This window comes from Nyctereutes procyonoides, unplaced genomic scaffold (assembly GCF_905146905.1).
Source record: "Nyctereutes procyonoides isolate TBG_1078 unplaced genomic scaffold, NYPRO_anot_genome, whole genome shotgun sequence".
In the NCBI taxonomy this organism is placed as follows: domain Eukaryota; kingdom Metazoa; phylum Chordata; class Mammalia; order Carnivora; family Canidae; genus Nyctereutes; species Nyctereutes procyonoides.
This window is the reverse complement of record NW_026575044.1, coordinates 52040887-52057823: the sequence shown is the minus strand read 5'-3', so window position 1 is coordinate 52057823 and position 16937 is coordinate 52040887. Positions and strand designations below refer to the sequence as shown.

Here is a 16937-nt window from a genome sequence, read left to right as displayed (position 1 = left end):
TTCAATTATTTTTAAATGTCCTCTAATCCCCTTGCGTAATAGTTTACTTATTTTTATGTCAGTATTTTATTTCATTTTTCTTTCCCTTTCCCATGTTTTCTTCCTAATTTCATTACAGCCTGAGTGTGCTCATGGCTTAATATGCTCCTATCCAACCAACTCTTCTGCAAACAGCCATGACAATTTAGAAGAATGACTTACCTGAAGGCCTTAGGGAACGAACAAAACTAGGCAGACATGGAGGAGATATACAAGAAGGAAACTACAGGGTAAGCATCCAATTTATTTATAGTCTCTGACTTGAAGGCAGGCAATCTACACCACAGGAATGGGTAGAACTCAGGAACTCATCATAGTCTTACTGGCTTGAAGGATCAGAGAACTGAGCTCGTGACCCACTGGTAAATGAGAACGAATCTGGGAAAGGACCACAGGCTGGAGGCCAAATCCTATATATGAAATCTGCCTAAATATCTGGCTGACCCCTTACCCATGCACCTACAAATATCTTGGCTAAGGCTAACAGAACCGAACCTAGATTTGAGCTCTTGCCCTCTACAGGGGAGACAGAGTTTACCACTTGATTTCAGCCAAATTAACCACCTGCAAAAATAAATAGACAACCAAACAATAAATTAACATGTTTTAGAAGAACATAACAGAATTTGGTCCCTACAATGTTTTTTTTTAAAGATTTTATTTATTTATTTATTTATTTATTTATTTATTTATTCATTTATTCATTCATTCATTCATTCATTCATTCATTCATGAGAGAGTAGGAGAGAGGCAGAGGCACAGGCAGAAGGAGAAGCAAACTCCATGCAGGGAACCTGATGTGGGACTCGATCCTGGGACTCCAAGGTCACTTCCTGGGCCAAAGGCAGGTATCAAACGGCTGAGCCACCCAGGCGTCCCCCCTACAATGTTTCATACGCAATATCCATGCTACAATCCAAAATGAATGCATATTGAAAAAACAAGAAAATATGATTCATTCTTAAGAGTAAAGACATTCAACAGAGACCAAGCGCAAGACGACTCAAATGTTAGAATTAGCAGGCAAGGATTTTAAAGCACCTATCTATGGTAACTATGTTCAAGGATGTAAAGGAAACGTGCTTATAATAAAAGATAGGCCATTTCAGCAAAGAAACAAACTATAAAAAAAAATCAAAATGGGAAAAAAATTTTAAATGGCAATTCTAAAACTGAAAGATATCTGATGGAAAAAATCCACTGAATGGGCTTAACAGAAGAATGGAAATGAAAGGAGAGTCAGTGACTTTGAACATAAGTCAACAGAAATTTTACAATCCGAAAAGAGTAAAAAAAGAAAACAAAAAACATGGGCAAAACATCGAAGTCTGACAAAGGAACAACGGTGACTCAATAGAGAGAGGGTAGTCTTTTCAGCAAATGACATCCACATGCAAAAATAAACACATTAACAAAAAAATGAAATCTAGGCACAGACCTTAAACCTTTCACAATTAACTCAAAATGGACAATAGTTTTAAATGTCAAATGCAAAACTATAGAACTCCTACAAGATAATACAGAATAAAATCTAGGTGACCTTGGGCTTGGTGATAACTTTTTAGATCCAACACCAATAGTCTGATCCATCCATGAAATAAAAATGTGATAATGTGAACATCATTAGAAGGAAAAACTTCTGCTCTGCAAGACACATTAAAGGAAATGAAAAGAACAAGCTACAAAATGAGAGTATTTACAAAACACTTAATTTGATAAAAGCCTGGTGTCCAAAATACACAAATCTTAAAATTCAACATTAAGAAAGCCAAAAACCCAGTTAAAGTGTCAGTTAAAAACCTTAACAGATTTCACTGTTAGATGATACAACGATGGGAAACAGCGATATAAAAATATATTCAACATCTTACGTCATTAGGGACCTAACATTAAAATAACAATGAGAGGGGATCCCTGGGTGGCGCAGCGGTTTGGCGCCTGCCTTTGGCCCAGGGCGCGATGCTGGAGACCCGGGATCGAATCCCACATCGGCTCCCGGTGCATGGAGCCTGCTTCTCCCTCTGCCTATGTCTCTGCCTCTCTCTCTCTCTCTCTCTCTCTGTATGACTATCATTAAAAAAAAAAGAAAAAGAAATATAAAATAACAATGAGAGGCCACCACAGAGCTATTAGGATGGTTAAGATCCAAAACACCAACACGGCCAGATGCTGGTGAAGATGCCAAGCAAATAAAAACCTCTTCCGTTGCTGTCAGGAATGTGAAGTATGAGCACTCTGAAAGACAGTTTGGCAGTTTCTTAAAAAAGTAAAAACCGGGACACCTGGGTGGCTCAGTTGGTTAAGTGCGTGCCTGCAGCTCAGGTCATGATCCCAGGGTCCTGGGACTGACCCCTGCATCAGGCTCCTGATCCTGGGGAAGCCTGCTTCACCCTCTCCCTCTGCCACTCCCCCTGCTTGTGGGGTCAAATACATAAACAAAGACTTTATAAACAGGAGCTCCTCTGGGGGGCTCGGCGTTGAGCAGCTGCCTTTGGCTCAGGGCCGATCCTGGGTCCCCGCATGGGGCTCCCCGCAGGGAACCTGCTTCTCCCTCTGCCTGTGCCTCCACCTCTCTCTGTGTCTCATGAATAAATAAATAAAAATTAAATAAACAAAAACAAAAAACCTAAAACAAAACCTACTCTACCCACACCATACAGCAATCACCGTTCCTATGTGCTGACATAAAGGAGTTGAAGACTTATGTGGAGCAAAAACCTGCACGTGAACGTTTATAGCAGCTTTATTCATGATTGCCGAAACTTGTAAGAAACCAAGATGTTGTTTGGTAGGTGAGTGGATGTAGCACATCCATACAATAGAACATTTTCAGCAAGAAAAATAAATGAGCTGTCAAATGATGAAAACACATGGAGGCAGCTTAACCGCACACGGGTAGGTGAAGGAAGCCAATCCAGAAGGGCTAGAGACTGTGAGTCCAGCTACAGGCTTTGGAGAAGGCCAGACTATGGGGACAGAACCAAGGTCAGGAGGACTGACTGCCAAAGGACTTGCAAGGCATGATGTGACCGCGTAGGAAAAAAATCCCACTAAAACAAGAGGGATAAAACAATATACTATGTAACTGCTATCCTATCACAGTTAGGTAAATATTAACTCATTTAATTAGAGGAAATGCAGACAGCAACCAGGACAAATTAAGGAAAACTGCGGTCTCCGCATTCATTTCAGTTTCCAGATTGATTTGACAGACACTCCCCCAAAAGTCAAATAGGAGCAAAAGAACTATTCCTCGGGGGCAACCATCTACCACATACTGGGTGGGATGCACGCTAATAAAAAACTGGGGGATTGGTCCTTCTGGTTCCTGAAAGTCGAAATTCCATTGACTGTGAGCATCTGTTATGAGACGGCGGTTTACCCAAGTTTTTTGTTTTAAGTTAACCCGAGAATCCACGTACTTCGTGACTGCAGCTTCCAGGAGGGGAAAGATCATGGGGCGGGGGGCGGGGGGCTCCCGTCACTAGGCGGCGAATCGGGGCGGCGGCGGCGGCGGCGGCGGCGGCGGCGGCGGGCTCCCCTTCCTCCCCACCGGCCTTGGCACCCCGGACCCTTCCGGAGGCGGGGGCCCCTCGGCCACGCAGCCCTCCGCCCCAGGCCGCGCGGTGCTCACGGCGCCGCCGCACTTTGCCCAACAGCTGGGAAAAACCGGGGCGCGGGGGGCGGCGGGCGGCGCGCGGGAGGGTCCGACGGCCTTCAGGGTCGGAAGCAAGCGGGCCTCGGGCTCGACCCTCCGCGGCCAACTGCACCAAGTCGCCGCGGCGAGCGCCCCGCAAGTACGCGGCCCGACCCGCGCGAGCCCCCGGGCTGCCCCCCGCGCCCCCCGCGCCGCTCACCTCGGAGCAAGGCCATGGCGATGCGCCCCGCTTCCCTCCAGCTCCCGCCGGCCGCGCCCCCGGCCCCCGCCCCCCGCCCCCCGCCTTAGAGAGGCGCCTCGCTCCGCCCCTGCCCTTTCACCCACTTGGCGGCCGCCTGCCCCCACCCCGCCCCTGGGGTTCGCCGCCCTCAGCGCGAGGTGCCCGCCCCCCACCCCCGGGGCCGGCGGGAGCCGTGCCCAGCCGCGCGGCGCCTCCCCACTCTGCCCCCCCGCCCCCCCCGCCCGTTCGCCGCGTCCTGGCCTCGGTCACCCCGTGGGCCCCCAGCGCGGCTCGCCGTCACCGCCCCAGGCACCCCTGCACCTACACGCCCTCTGGGGGCCGGAGCGGGGAGAGGGCGGAAGTCGGGGGGGAGTGCGGGGAGCGCGGGCCGGGAGGGGGGTGGGGGAGCGCGGCCGGAAGTCGGGGGGCAGTGCGGGGAGCGCGGGGAGCGGCCGGAAGTCGGGGGGCGGGGCGCAGAGGGCGGCGCCGCGGGATTGGCTGGGCGGGCGGCTGCGCCTGCGCCGAGGGGCGGAGGCCTAGGCCGCCGGGCGGGAGAGGGGCCGGGAGGACCCGGTGGGGGGTGGGGGGTGGGGGGCGGTGGTCGGGGTTGGAAGCGCGGGAAGTCCCCGAGTCCCCAGTGTAGCCCCCTCGTGAGCTCGCGGTATTTTCCTTATATGATCGAGCTCCGCTCGGCGCCGCTGGCCCGGAGCCCGAGAGGATTATGAAAACGTGGGGTGAGGTGGGGCTGGGGACCGGGGCGGGGAGACGGGGGCGGTTGGGGAGGCCCCTGCCCTGTAGCGGCGAGCCCGGGTCGATGATGACGTGACCACTGCGCAATCTGAGTTCTAGGAACCAGATGATGGAGTGGATGCTGAGAGCCGACTGAGACCTCCGGGCGAGGGGAGCGGGGGGAGAGCGGGGGGGTCGGGGCCCTGGGCGCGGGGTGGGCGTGGGCGAGAGCGGGGGGTCGCTCCGGGAGGTTCGGGTCCCGTGCGCGGGGGGCGGGGTGGCAGGGGGGGCGGGGTTGGTGGGAGAGCGGGGGTCCGCGGGGCCCTGGGCGCGGGGGTGGGCGTGGGCGAGAGCGGGGGGTCGCTCCGGGAGGGTCGGGTCCCGTGCGCGGGGGGCGGGGTGGCAGGGGGGGCGGGGTTGGTGGGAGGGCGGGGGTCCGCGGGGCCCTGGGCGCGGGGGTGGGCGTGGGCGAGAGCGGGGATCGCTCCGGGAGGGTCGGGTCCCGTGCGCGGGGGGCGGGGGTGGGGGAGGCGGGGGTCCGCAGGGCCCGGGCTCGCGGAGGGCGGGGGTCCTGGGCGCGGGCCGCCGCGGCTCTTTGCCTGGAGGCTTCCTCTGACCCCTCTAGCGCGCCGCGTATTCCTGCTTTCAGGCTTCTGGATGGCGTCCTGCAGGATGTTAATTCGGTCTGTCCTTTTTATTATGAAAACATTTGAACGTACAGAGAAGTGGGAACATTTCTGCCATGAACACCAACACGTATTCTACATTTGTTAGCATTTTGCTGTATTTTCTAAACTACACCTGTCCTAACGTCAATTTTAGTATTTGTGCTGCCCAATTGAGCTCTGCCCTTCTACATCAAACCACCTTATTTTTTTCTAATGCAGATCTTAAGACAGGAGTCCCCCCCCCTTATGGGGGACGGGAGACAGACACGTGGTCCCAGACCCCTAGGGGCACCTCCGAAACCGGAGAGTAGCAAGCCCTGTGGTGTTTTTCTTGTATGTCCATACCTATGATAAAGTTTATGATATGGACACAGTAAGAGATTAACGGGATAGTAAGACGATAATATACTGTAATAAAAGTTCTATAAGGGGCGCCTGGGTGGCTCAGTCAGCCTGCTACTCTCGATTCTGCTCAGGTTGTCAGATGGGGACCCCGGATCAGGTCCACCTGGGAATGGAGCCTGCTTAAATTCTCCCACTCTGCCCCTAAACCCCCTCCTTCACTTGCTCACTTAAAAAAAAATCTGTGGGAAAAAAAAAATTGTGAATGTGGCCTTTATCTTTCAAAATCTACCCAACATTTTTATGAGGGTGTAAGGTGAGAAAATGCCTACCTGATGAGGTGAATGCCTGGGCAATGTGACACAGCCTTAGGGCTATTGTCCTGACACCTCAGAAGGATCCCTTGTTTCTGGGACCCTGCTTGGCCACAGGTGACCTCAGGTCACTGAAATGGAGGAAAGTGAAATGGTAGATGAAAGGATTAAGTTACACACTTAACTCTGGGCACGCTTGGCTGGGGTTGTGTTGGATGTCAATATTCATTTATGGATTTTCTTAAGGCAAGATTTCCATGTGGTAACTTGTAAATCTTAAATTCGTTGAATTTCGTAAGTGTATACTCTTACACTCTTGTAACTTATTCTATCAGCAGCTATAAAATCGTAATTAATACATGTACATCATCACTAAAAATCACTTTATTCCCCTCCCTCCACCTCCCCATCACCCATTGTTTTTCTCACCATCTACTGCAATTTGACCCTCACATTTATTCCTTTTCTCCCTTTCTGTGACTTTGAGTGAATGCAGGAAACTGATAGTTGATTTAATACATAGGTAAGTTCTGAGGGTTATTAACTTTAAAAAAATGTAAACTGGGGTGCCTGGGTGGCTCAGTTAATTAAGCATCTGCCTTTGGCTGAGGTCATGATCCCAGGGTCCTTGCTCAGCAGGGAGCCTGCTTCTCCCGCTCCTGCCTGCAGCTCTGCTTGTGCTCTTGTCCAATAAATAAACCAAATCTTTTTTTTTTTAAGTGAACTACTTTCCCACAAGTGTGTATAGTCAATAGAATTCTTTTTTTTTTTTAATTTTTTTTTTTCTATTTAGTTATGATAGTCACAGAGAGAGAGAGGCAGAGACACAGGCAGAGGGAGAAGCAGGCTCCATGCACCGGGAGCCTGACGTGGGATTCGATCCCGGGTCTCCAGGATCGCGCCCTGGGCCAAAGGCAGGCGCCAAACCGCTGCGCCACCCAGGGATCCCCTAGTCAATAGAATTCTGATTGAAATCAAAGCTTCCCACCTACCAGATGATTTTTTTCACCTATATTTTCTGGATGATGAACAGATAGTAAAAGCTACCATTTTTTGGAAACTGTGTGCCCAGCATTGTGCCAGGCACTTACATACACGGTTTATAATTCTTATACCCAGGTGATCTATAAGATGGAATAATATACAATTCATATACATGGGACAAATCCTAACTGAGGGAGAGTCTACAACTCCATGAGATGGATGGGTTTTCTTCCCCCGCTCTCCCATTTTATAAATGACAAAGCTTAGGCCCAGAGAAACCAAAGAACTTGCCAGATTTCTCTAATCTAGAAAATTGCTAAATTAGAATTTTGAGCCCTTGATTCCTAAATGCCCAAGGCCTGTTGTCTTCAGGACTTACAGGATGGGGAATATAGGAATGGGAGTAGAAAAGCCTACCGGGATCATTAGCTAAGGTACATGTTATGTAAAATGAAAGGAAGTAAATGTTAAGTGAATCTTCCTTGGAGGAAGAAATAAAAGTACTTGGGAAAAAATCCTGTTAAGGGTGATTTTCTATATTTTCCAGCATATGGTGGCTCAGGTTCTGAAGGTTTATTTGCTTTTTTCTGCAGGCGAGGGTGTGTGGGTGAGATAAAGTAGTTTCAGGTGGAGAGGTGAGGCAACGTGTCAGTACTGAATGTTCATCTTTTCTCAACCAGGGTTCCCATAGGAAACAATTTGAGTGACTATTTTTATCATTTCTGAGGGTACAACAGAGCTAGTACCATTCTAGGTATAGGAGTTAAGTTATTACATATAATGGAAACCTTGGGGCATTTGAACTTGATTTGGGTCTGACAGCTAGTAACTCAGTTTTAGTTTTTTTTGTTTGGGGTTTTTTTAATTTTTTTTAAATTTTTATTTATTTTTATGATAGTCACACACAGAGAGAAAGAGGCAGAGACACAGGCAGAGGGAGAAGCAGGCTCCATGCACCAGGAGCCCGATGTGGGATTCGATCCCGGGTCTCCAGAATCGCGCCCTGGGCCAAAGGCAGGCGCCAAACCGCTGCGCCACCCAGGGATCCCTGTTTGGGGTTTTTTTTTTGCCATGATAGTTCCTGCTTTAAAGGCTTATTTTTCCTTTACAGCTAATTATCAGTTGGGCTGCTTTTGGCTACAAATTACAGAAGACTTGACTTAAAATGGCTTAAACAGTAAGGTTTTTTATTGTTTCACATAACAAGAAGAGTGTTACCATGTCATGAAGTCCCCAGGCTTCTGGTTGCTATGGCCGTAGGCATCATGTCTGCACAAAACCACGTGCAGATGGAGGAAGGTGAAGATTATTGATGTGGTTTAGGGTGATGGGGCGATAGAGTTCGGAGTCCATAGCCAAGAAAGAATTCTTGAGATGTCTTTGGTGCAAAAAGGTGGTTTTATTAGAGTCTGGGGCAGGACCTGTGGGCAGGACGAACTGCACCGGGGTTGGGAGGGGTGACCAATTATATAAGATGTTCTGTCCTGTGGAGGGGAGGGCAATGTGGGGGCTTTGGGAAATTGAGTCTATAGGTTTTTGGAGATTGCTTTTTTTCTTGTAAATCATTAAAGACAGTTGCCAATTGTTGGAGACTCCTGTCCTGCATGACTATGCTTTCTATCATTTAACCATTTGTTTCTCCCTTTCCTTTGTTCCAGGGCAGCCAGGAGGGCCTGGGGAAATCCCACACGTCCCACCTGCCTGGGGGATTGTTGAGGGCCATCAGCTTGTGCTTCCCGCTCAGTTTGCCTTCTACTCCTTCATCATTTATCGAGAAGGAACATCTTTCTCTTCTGTCTCATTGGCCAGAATTGAGATGTATGCCCAGGACCTAGCTGAAAAAGTGGCTGGGAAAAATGTTCTTTTTCAGCTTCTGTCTTGGAATACAGGCTCTGCCAGTTGGGATGAAAGTGGGATAAAAGGCTGCTGCATAGGTGGCCATCAGTGCCAGCCGCGGTGACGTTTATTAGCAATTACAGACCGTCCTACAGCCTACACCCTCTCATATTGCATACTGACATCTCCAAATTGCTTTGATGAGCTTGGGCTTGTCCATCTTAGCTCATGATTGAGAGATTGGAGCTCTGGTATTTTGCACTACCTGTCTGATCAAGAGTTCTGCTTTAGCAGTGTCCTCATCAGATGAATGGCACTGTGGAGTTGTCAGGTTTTTTTTTGTTGTTGTTGGTTTTTTTTTAAATTTTTATTTATTTATTTATGATAGTCACAGAGAGAGAGGGGGGAAGAGACACAAGCAGGCTCCATGCACCGGGAGCCCGACGTGGGACTCTATCCCGGGTCTCCAGGATCGCGCCCTGGGCCAAAGGCAGACGCCAAACCGCTGCACCACCCAGGGATCCCGTTGTCAGGTTTGTTACCAAATTCCATGTTGATACTAATTGAAAATGAGTAGCAAATAGAAAAAAATGCTGCTCATTGGGTATAGTGCCTGGCACACAGGAGGTACTCAATAATTATTTGTGGCATTAAGCAATGCTACTCATAAAGCCAAAATAGAATTGTTTAGGTTCAAAATATGCATTTTATCTCAAGTTGGCACTCAATGAACTTAAGCCAGTCAACTGTGTTTTGTAATGAAGAAAAGAAAAACCGGAGAAGAGAATGTAAAGTGAATTATACCTAAATGTGAGATACAGGGGTGAAGGAAATAAACAGATCTTTAAAAGTTATGGTGGTTTTCAGACTCTTACCTCTAGGAAACAAACTGAGGATTGTTGGAGGGGAGGTGGGTGAGAGGGTGGGAGGATGGGGTCACTGGGTGGTGGGCACTAAGCAGGGCACTTGATGTCATGAGCACTGGGTGTTATATGCAACTGATGAATCACTAAACTCTACCTCTGAAACTAAAAAAAATTAAAATCTTACAGTTGAAGCCAAAAAAATTAAAATTATATATATATATATATAAAATTATATATATATAGAGAGAGAGAGGCAGAGACACAGGCAAAGGGATATATAACATATCACCCTCTAAACATGCCAAAAAAATAAAGTTACGATGGGGTTTTTTCATTAAAATTTTCTAACAGTTCAAATGCAGGGGAAATTCTGTTTAGGGATATAATGTCCTTTAATAAGAGAAATAAGGTTCTATTCCTATTCATTTTCAATTTGGAAATATTTTCCACATATTTATTAATATATCATGACTAAGTGTCACAATTTTCCACTCAGTACCCTGCAAATCACTGGCAGGGAGTCACCCCAGATTTACTAAGTTTTCTCGAATTAGAAATTCATCAAAATGGACATATCCTAAAACTATTTGGTAAAAGGTTTACTTATATCAAAAAGTGTAAATATACATAAGGACATTTTACATCATCTCAGTATCACGAAGAGGAAAATGTACCTTTACAATAGAGAAATGTCGGGAATATTTCCACTTTAACCAGATGATCAAGCTTAACGTCACTGATAATGGGACAAATTGCCACCACGTGCTCCCTTGAGGCTTTGGGGACACAACTCTACCTATGTAGGATCTCTCCAAAAATGTCTGACTTGAATTTCATCCTAAGGAAATAATCAGACAAATCCAAATGGAGGGAATGCTCTGCAAAACAACTGACCTCAACTCTTCAAAAATGTCAGTGTTGTGAAAAAAAGAGGCTGGGAATGGTAGCAGATGAAAGAAGCTGGAGGATGACGGTTATATTTAATGTGGGATCTTTCACTCGAACCTGAATTAAAAACAACTCTAAAAAAACAGAAATAACCCCAAACCAGCAACTCTAAAGAATAGAATTGGGAGATATTTGGGGGAACTTCAATATAAGTTATATGAAATATATGAGATAGTTTATTACTTTTCCTGATTATGTTAATTACATTGTCCTAATGTGGAAGATTGTCCTTTGTTCTTAAAAGTGACCATGGTGAAAAGTCTTGATGTCTGCAATTCACTTTCAAACGACTCAGAAAAAAAAAATGCATATAAATGCCCTGGCAGAGAGAGAGAGAGAAAGCAAATATGACAAATTATTACCAGTTAGGGAATCTAAATGAAGAGTATATGGTGCTCATCATTTCTATTTTTTATAACTTTTCTGTAGGTTTTTAACTTTCTCAATATAAGAATGAGAGAAAAAATCAAGTAAGCCTCAAAATTATCTGAAATTATTTTCTAAAATATATAGTCCTTTTCATGTTTAACCATATAACAATCATATTGCACTACACTACGTATATCAAAGTTATAATTTTTGTGTCTAGATGTGATACCTCTCATGAGATGTGAAGTCATTATTTTTAGACTTTTAGCTTTCAATTTTTTAAGATTTTATTTATTTGAGAGCGAGTGAGCAAGTGTGCACACAAGCATAGACACACAAGCAGAGAAGATACAGTCTCCACTGAGCAGGGAGTGGGGAGCCTTACGTGGGGCTCAACTCCAGGATCCGGGGATCAAGACCTGACCTGATGGGCAGTCGCTCCACCGATTGAGCACCCCCCTTACGTCCCCCTTGGTACTTTTTTTTTTTTTAAGATTATTTATTCATGAGAGAGAGAGAGAGGCAGAGACACAGGCAGAGGGAGAAGCAGGCCCCATGCCGGGAACCTGTCGCGGGACTCCATCCTGGGACTCCAGGATCACGCCCTGGGCCAAAGGCAGGTGCTGAACCGCTGAGTCACCCAGGGATCCCCCAGACCCCCTTGGTGCTTTAAAAAGAATGTATTATTTCTTTCTGTACTTAGCTTTTGGGAAAAAGAAGTAGCATTAGCATAAAACTGAAGTCAGTGACTGTTGTAAATCTGTAAATTCTAGCGTTAGAATTTCAATAGAATTTCAGAACTATCCAGCCTTGGCCTCATCCTCTCACTTTTTCTGGATACTCTTCCTATGCTTAAACTTCCGATAGCTCTCAAAACTGATGGTAGCTTAAGCCCGTGGAAGCACAGGCGGCCGGTGGCTCCTGTCATGGAAATGGAAATGGGGGAAAGCTGGTGAAGGTGGTAGGGGCTAGGACAATTTTCAAAAGTGAGTACATGAATTTGAATGAATGAAACATGCAGATTTACTAATCATGAGTAGTTTGGAGAGTTACATATGTGCTGTCAGTCTGCTTTGGTGACAACTTCAATTTCTGATCATTAAAAAGGCAATTATTACCCTTAACAACAAACACCTGCTCTCCAGAGTTCCGGTTACCCAACAAGCACAAAAGAAAGGAAACGCAGGGCGAAACAGGCACGGATTTGCAGACCGTCAGCATTCTGCACCTACCTAATCTCATGTGCTGCATGCAGCAGCCTTCCCACCTAGTCACGACTTAGCTGAAGGGTGTATGTGTGTCTTTCTCCTCCACCTGTTTGAAAGTTACTTTGCAGCATTTATATCCTCATCAAGGTTTAGAATTTCATAAGTAACATAGCCTTAGGCAAATCTCTGTACTTCCTTGGTTCTAAGTTTACTCTGAAAAATGCTGGTGGTGTTGGACGCTGTGTAAATGCGCTTTAGCAGGATTCGTCCTGGAACACACCTGTGTTTGAGCAGTTCTGTGTGGGGTTTGATATAGGTTGCAACAGGGAGACCACTCCTGGGGGCACAGCTCAGGGAACAGAGGCAGCTCTGTGAGAGCATGTTAGGAGCTGCCTAGGTGGCTTGGGGAGGGTCCAGAGAAGCCGGGTCCCGCCCTAGACTGGGTGCTGTCTGGAAGAAAGGACAATATAATCCTATGTAGGAGGAGGCAGGTCCAAGCTAGATGGCTGGCTGCTGGGGAGGCTGCATTTATGACTAGCTGGAAGGGCAGGGTGCAGATTTGCAGGGTTTGCAGATGGTTCAAGTGGTCTTGTGTCATCTCATTTCATCACAGGCCCAGAGCAACCTGCCCTGCTGCTGGTGTTTTGTGAGATTGGGTGCCAAAGGAGGACACCCTGGCCAGTTCAGCATCTCACACTACCCAGGCCTCGCTCAAAGTGCCAGACCAGGTTCTGGATGTTGGCTGCTTTGCTTTCTCAAACTCTAAGTAGTCAAGTGTGTCTTGTGGGAAATTTGGTTCTTCAGTTTTCCTGTTAAGGCCTTGATGGTAAGCCTAGACCTCCCTGGGTATGAGGTGAAGGCTTTCCTGAAGAGGGAGGTTATTCTCCCAGAAGAGACCTAGACACACGAGTCCATCCTCAGGTTGGGTTTTAGAGGTAACTGCTCACTGACCAGTATTTCTGTATCATGAGATATTTCATGGTGGTTCCTAGTGACGGGTGTTTGAGGGCACCATCCCCGGAGATGCCTTATTCTATATACCTACAGGTGGGGCTGGTAACACTGTTTTTAAAGGTTTCCAAGTGACTGTGGTGTATTGCTCCTCTAGGTAAGAAATAGCTTACCCATATTTATGTATGTTCTGTTTCTGGGATCTCCTTTCTGTTTCATTGACCAGTTGGTCTCCCTTTGCCCTTTCCACACACCTCACATCTTAATTACTAAAGTCTTATATTAAGTCTTGATACTTGTTAGGAAAGTTCTTTAAGGAAGGTCTTCCTTATCCTTGGGTCTTTGCACTTCCATATCAGTTTTCGAATTAGCTTGTCCAGTTCCCAAGCAACCTGTTGAGATTTGATTCTTTATGGAGATAGACTTGGAGACAACCCACAACAGCTTGGTGGTATTTGATTCTTAACTGTAAATGTGATATTTCTCCAGGTTGTCATTGTTTCACTCATGTTACAAACTCATAATACAGATCCTGTAAATATTTTTCAACACCATATGCAAAGTTATATGTGAGCATGAGTCTTATCTCTGGGCTCTGTGTACTATGCCATTGACCTAATCATCAAAAAAGATAACCAATAACCAAACTACTGTGTTTGAATTCTGCAGCTTTGAAGGGATTGCTCAATAAGTCTTATTTAAAAACTCTCAGAGTTTTTCCCCAACTCCAACTAGAGGCAGAAGTTCACCAGCCCCTGGTTTAAATGATCATGCTGTATGTTTGACTGTAGGCCCTAGGATGAAGTTGCTCAAGCAGGCATTAAAAATAAACTTTTCAGCCAATGTATAGCTGCAGTTTTAAATTTCATTTCGATTTGGCACACCACCTTATTCAAAAGTATTTATTTTTCCACAAATTTTTATCCACAGCTGAATTATTATAGTAATACAAGCATTTTTTAATAAACAAAGGTGTAGTTTACAGATTTGCTCAAAATGAAAAAAAATATTTTTATCAGTAGCATTTCTTCTTACAATGTTAGATTCACCCCAGAATATGATGTGAATCCTCTTCAGAGAAGCAGTCTTTCATCTAAACAACAGTTGCTGGCAAAATGTTATATCCAAACCTGGGTTATTCTGATATAATATCATTTTAGAAAGTAGCTTAACATCATTCCTGATTGATCGCCTTTATTAGAATTAGAAATTTCTTTAGGAAAACCAATCTTTAGTATCAGCCTAATAAGAGGAAAACACAGTCCTATATGTGTCATTACCATTAACCTCTAATGTTTCTATACCCACTAATTCTCTAGGGCACCAATGTGTATCAAAAAAAATGAATTTTGGCTATAGAGCTCATGCAGCAAATTAATTTGAGAAACTGACCGCAAAGGAATATTCTATGAGGATGTACAACGGGGTCCCACCCCATGCTGTCACGCTGTAGTAATCATCAGTCCCCTAGGCAAGAAACAAGTGCTTCAATTCAGGATACCCCTGGCTGCCTAGAAGGAGGTCAAACATGTGACGACTACATATATTCTAGGCAAAAAAAAAAAAAAAAAAAAAAAATTCTAATTTATTTACTACAATCTTAGTGCATTATGGCTCTAAGTAAAGGGTGGTGAATTGATGGTAGCAGTATTAATTTTTTTCTAAGTGATCCAAGTTCTGAGTTTTGTCTTTTGTCTTGTTTTTACAGAAGCCTGAACATTCCGTAGTATAGGAGAATCAAGGACTCTAGTGTCCCCAAGGACACGCTCCATGGAAAGGGGAGAAATTATCTTCGGGTCTCATCTGCTGTCCAGGGGCCATACACTAACTGCAGTCAGGGTGACCCAGGGAAAAGACAGTAGAGGAACATGCTTGTCAGCTCCAACAACAGTTACTAATATGTACACATCATATACATTACTGCCCAGAGACAGACAACACAGACTGTTTATAAATATTTGGTGCTTAAGTAATCTTTCACATGCTTCTATTGTTTCAGGAGACAAGTCAAAACTCCACCATGATGCTGAACATTAAAATTCTTCCCACGGCAACTTGTCAACATAATCGACAAGTCAGTTTTCTTAGTAACTGCCCAAGGCACGTGGTGAGAAGGATGTCAGCTAAATTCTAAATAAAAAATAGGAGGGGCAAGATGGCGGAAGAGCAGGGTCCCCAAATCACCTGTCCCCACCAAATTACCTAGATAACCTTCAAACCATCCTGAAAATTTACGAATTCGGCCTGAGATGTAAAGAGAGACCAGCTGGAATGCTACAGTGAGAAAAGTCCGCGCTTCTATCAAGGTAGGAAGACGGGGAAAAAGAAATAAAGGAACAAAAGGCCTCCGAGGGGGAGGGGCCCCGCGAGGAGCCAGGCTGAGGCCGGGGCGAGTGTCCCCAGGACAGGAGAGCCCCGTCCCAGAGAAGCAGGAGCTGCACCAACCTTCCCGGGCGGAAAGGGGCCCGCAGGGAGTTAGAGCAGGACCCAGGAGGGCGGGGATGCCTTCTCTCTCTTTTTCTCCTTTTCCCAATACAACTTGTTTTTGGCCACTCTGCACTGAGCAAAATGACTGGAAGGAAAACCTCACTTCAAAAGAAAGAATCAGAAACAGCCCTCTCTCCCACAGAGTTACAAAATCTGGATTACACTTCAATGTCAGAAAGCCAATTCAGAAGCACTATTCTACAGCTACTGGTGGCTCTAGAAAAAAGCATTAAGGACTCACGAGACTTCATGACTGCAGAATTTAGATCCAATCAGGCAGAAATTAAAAATCAATTGAATGAGATGCAATCCAAACTAGAAGTCCTAACGACGAGGGTTAACGAGGTGGAAGAACGAGTGAGTGACATAGAAGACAAGTTAATGGCAAAGAGGGAAACTGAGGAAAAAAGAGATAAACAATTAAAGAACCATGAAGACAGATTAAGGCAAATAAATGACACTCTAAGAAAGAAAAACCTACGTTTAATTGGGGTTCCCGAGGGCGCCGAAAGGGACAGAGGGCCAGAATATGTATTTGAACAAATCCTAGCTGAAAACTTTCCCAATCTGGGAAGGGAAACAGGCATTCAGATCCAGGAAATAGAGAGATCCCCCCCTAAAATCAATAAAAACCGTTCAACACCTCGACATCTAATAGTGAAGCTTGCAAATTCCAAAGATAAAGAGAAGATCCTTAAAGCAGCAAGAGACAAGAAGTCCCTGACTTTCATGGGGAGGAATATTAGGGTAACAGCAGACCTCTCCACAGAGACCTGGCAGGCCAGAAAGGGCTGGCAGGATATATTCAGGGTCCTAAATGAGAAGAGCATGCAACCAAGAATACTTTATCCAGCAAGGCTCTCATTCAAAATGGAAGGAGAGATAAAGAGCTTCCAAGACAGGCAGGAACTGAAAGAATATGTGACCTCCAAACCAGCTCTGCAAGAAATTTTAAGGGGGACTCTTAAAACTCCCCTTTAAGAAGAAGTTCAAGTAACTCTGAACATGAATGGGCTTAATGACCCCATCAAAAGGCGCAGAGTTTCAGACTGGATAAAAAAACAGGACCCATCTATTTGCTGTCTACAAGAGACTCATTTTAGACAGAAGGACACCTACAACCTGAAAATAAAAGGTTGGAGAACCATTTACCATTCAAATGGTTCTCAAAATATACCCTAAAAACTACAGAACACTTCTGAAAGAAATTGAGGAAGACACAAAGAGTTGGAAAAATATTCCATGCTCATGGATTGGCAGAATTAATATTGTGAAAATGTCAATGTTACCCAGGGCAATTTACACGTATAATGCAATC

General features: G+C 45.6%; 1 protein-coding gene, 1 long non-coding RNA gene and 2 other non-coding genes across 6 annotated transcripts in view; 3 read left to right on the top strand and 1 right to left on the bottom strand.

The window, feature by feature from the left end:
* ACAA2 (acetyl-CoA acyltransferase 2) overlaps positions 1 to 3961 on the bottom strand; it is a 35891-nt gene extending 31930 nt beyond the window's left edge. Inside the window, exon 1 of the mRNA XM_055323644.1 lies at positions 3897 to 3961. Coding sequence (XP_055179619.1) covers positions 3897 to 3912 — 16 coding nt within the window. The 5' untranslated portion in view covers positions 3913 to 3961. The remainder of the gene's footprint in view (positions 1 to 3896) is intronic.
* A 564-nt stretch (positions 3962 to 4525) lies between these two features.
* On the top strand, positions 4526 to 16937 carry LOC129509022 (uncharacterized). 3 transcript variants are annotated; one of them, XR_008664263.1, is made up of 3 exons: positions 4526 to 4651; positions 8066 to 9323; positions 15132 to 16937. It is a non-coding gene; the product is annotated as an uncharacterized LOC129509022 (long non-coding RNA). The 3 variants fall into 3 exon arrangements; XR_008664262.1 differs by lacking the exon at positions 4526 to 4651 and adding an exon at positions 5194 to 6493; XR_008664261.1 differs by lacking the exon at positions 4526 to 4651 and having other exon boundaries at positions 5194 to 8131; positions 8613 to 9323; positions 15132 to 16927.
* On the top strand, positions 4541 to 4675 carry LOC129509206 (small Cajal body-specific RNA 17). The gene has a single exon (XR_008664315.1). It is a non-coding gene; the product is annotated as a small Cajal body-specific RNA 17 (non-coding RNA).
* On the top strand, positions 4726 to 4808 carry LOC129509202 (small Cajal body-specific RNA 18). The gene has a single exon (XR_008664311.1). It is a non-coding gene; the product is annotated as a small Cajal body-specific RNA 18 (non-coding RNA).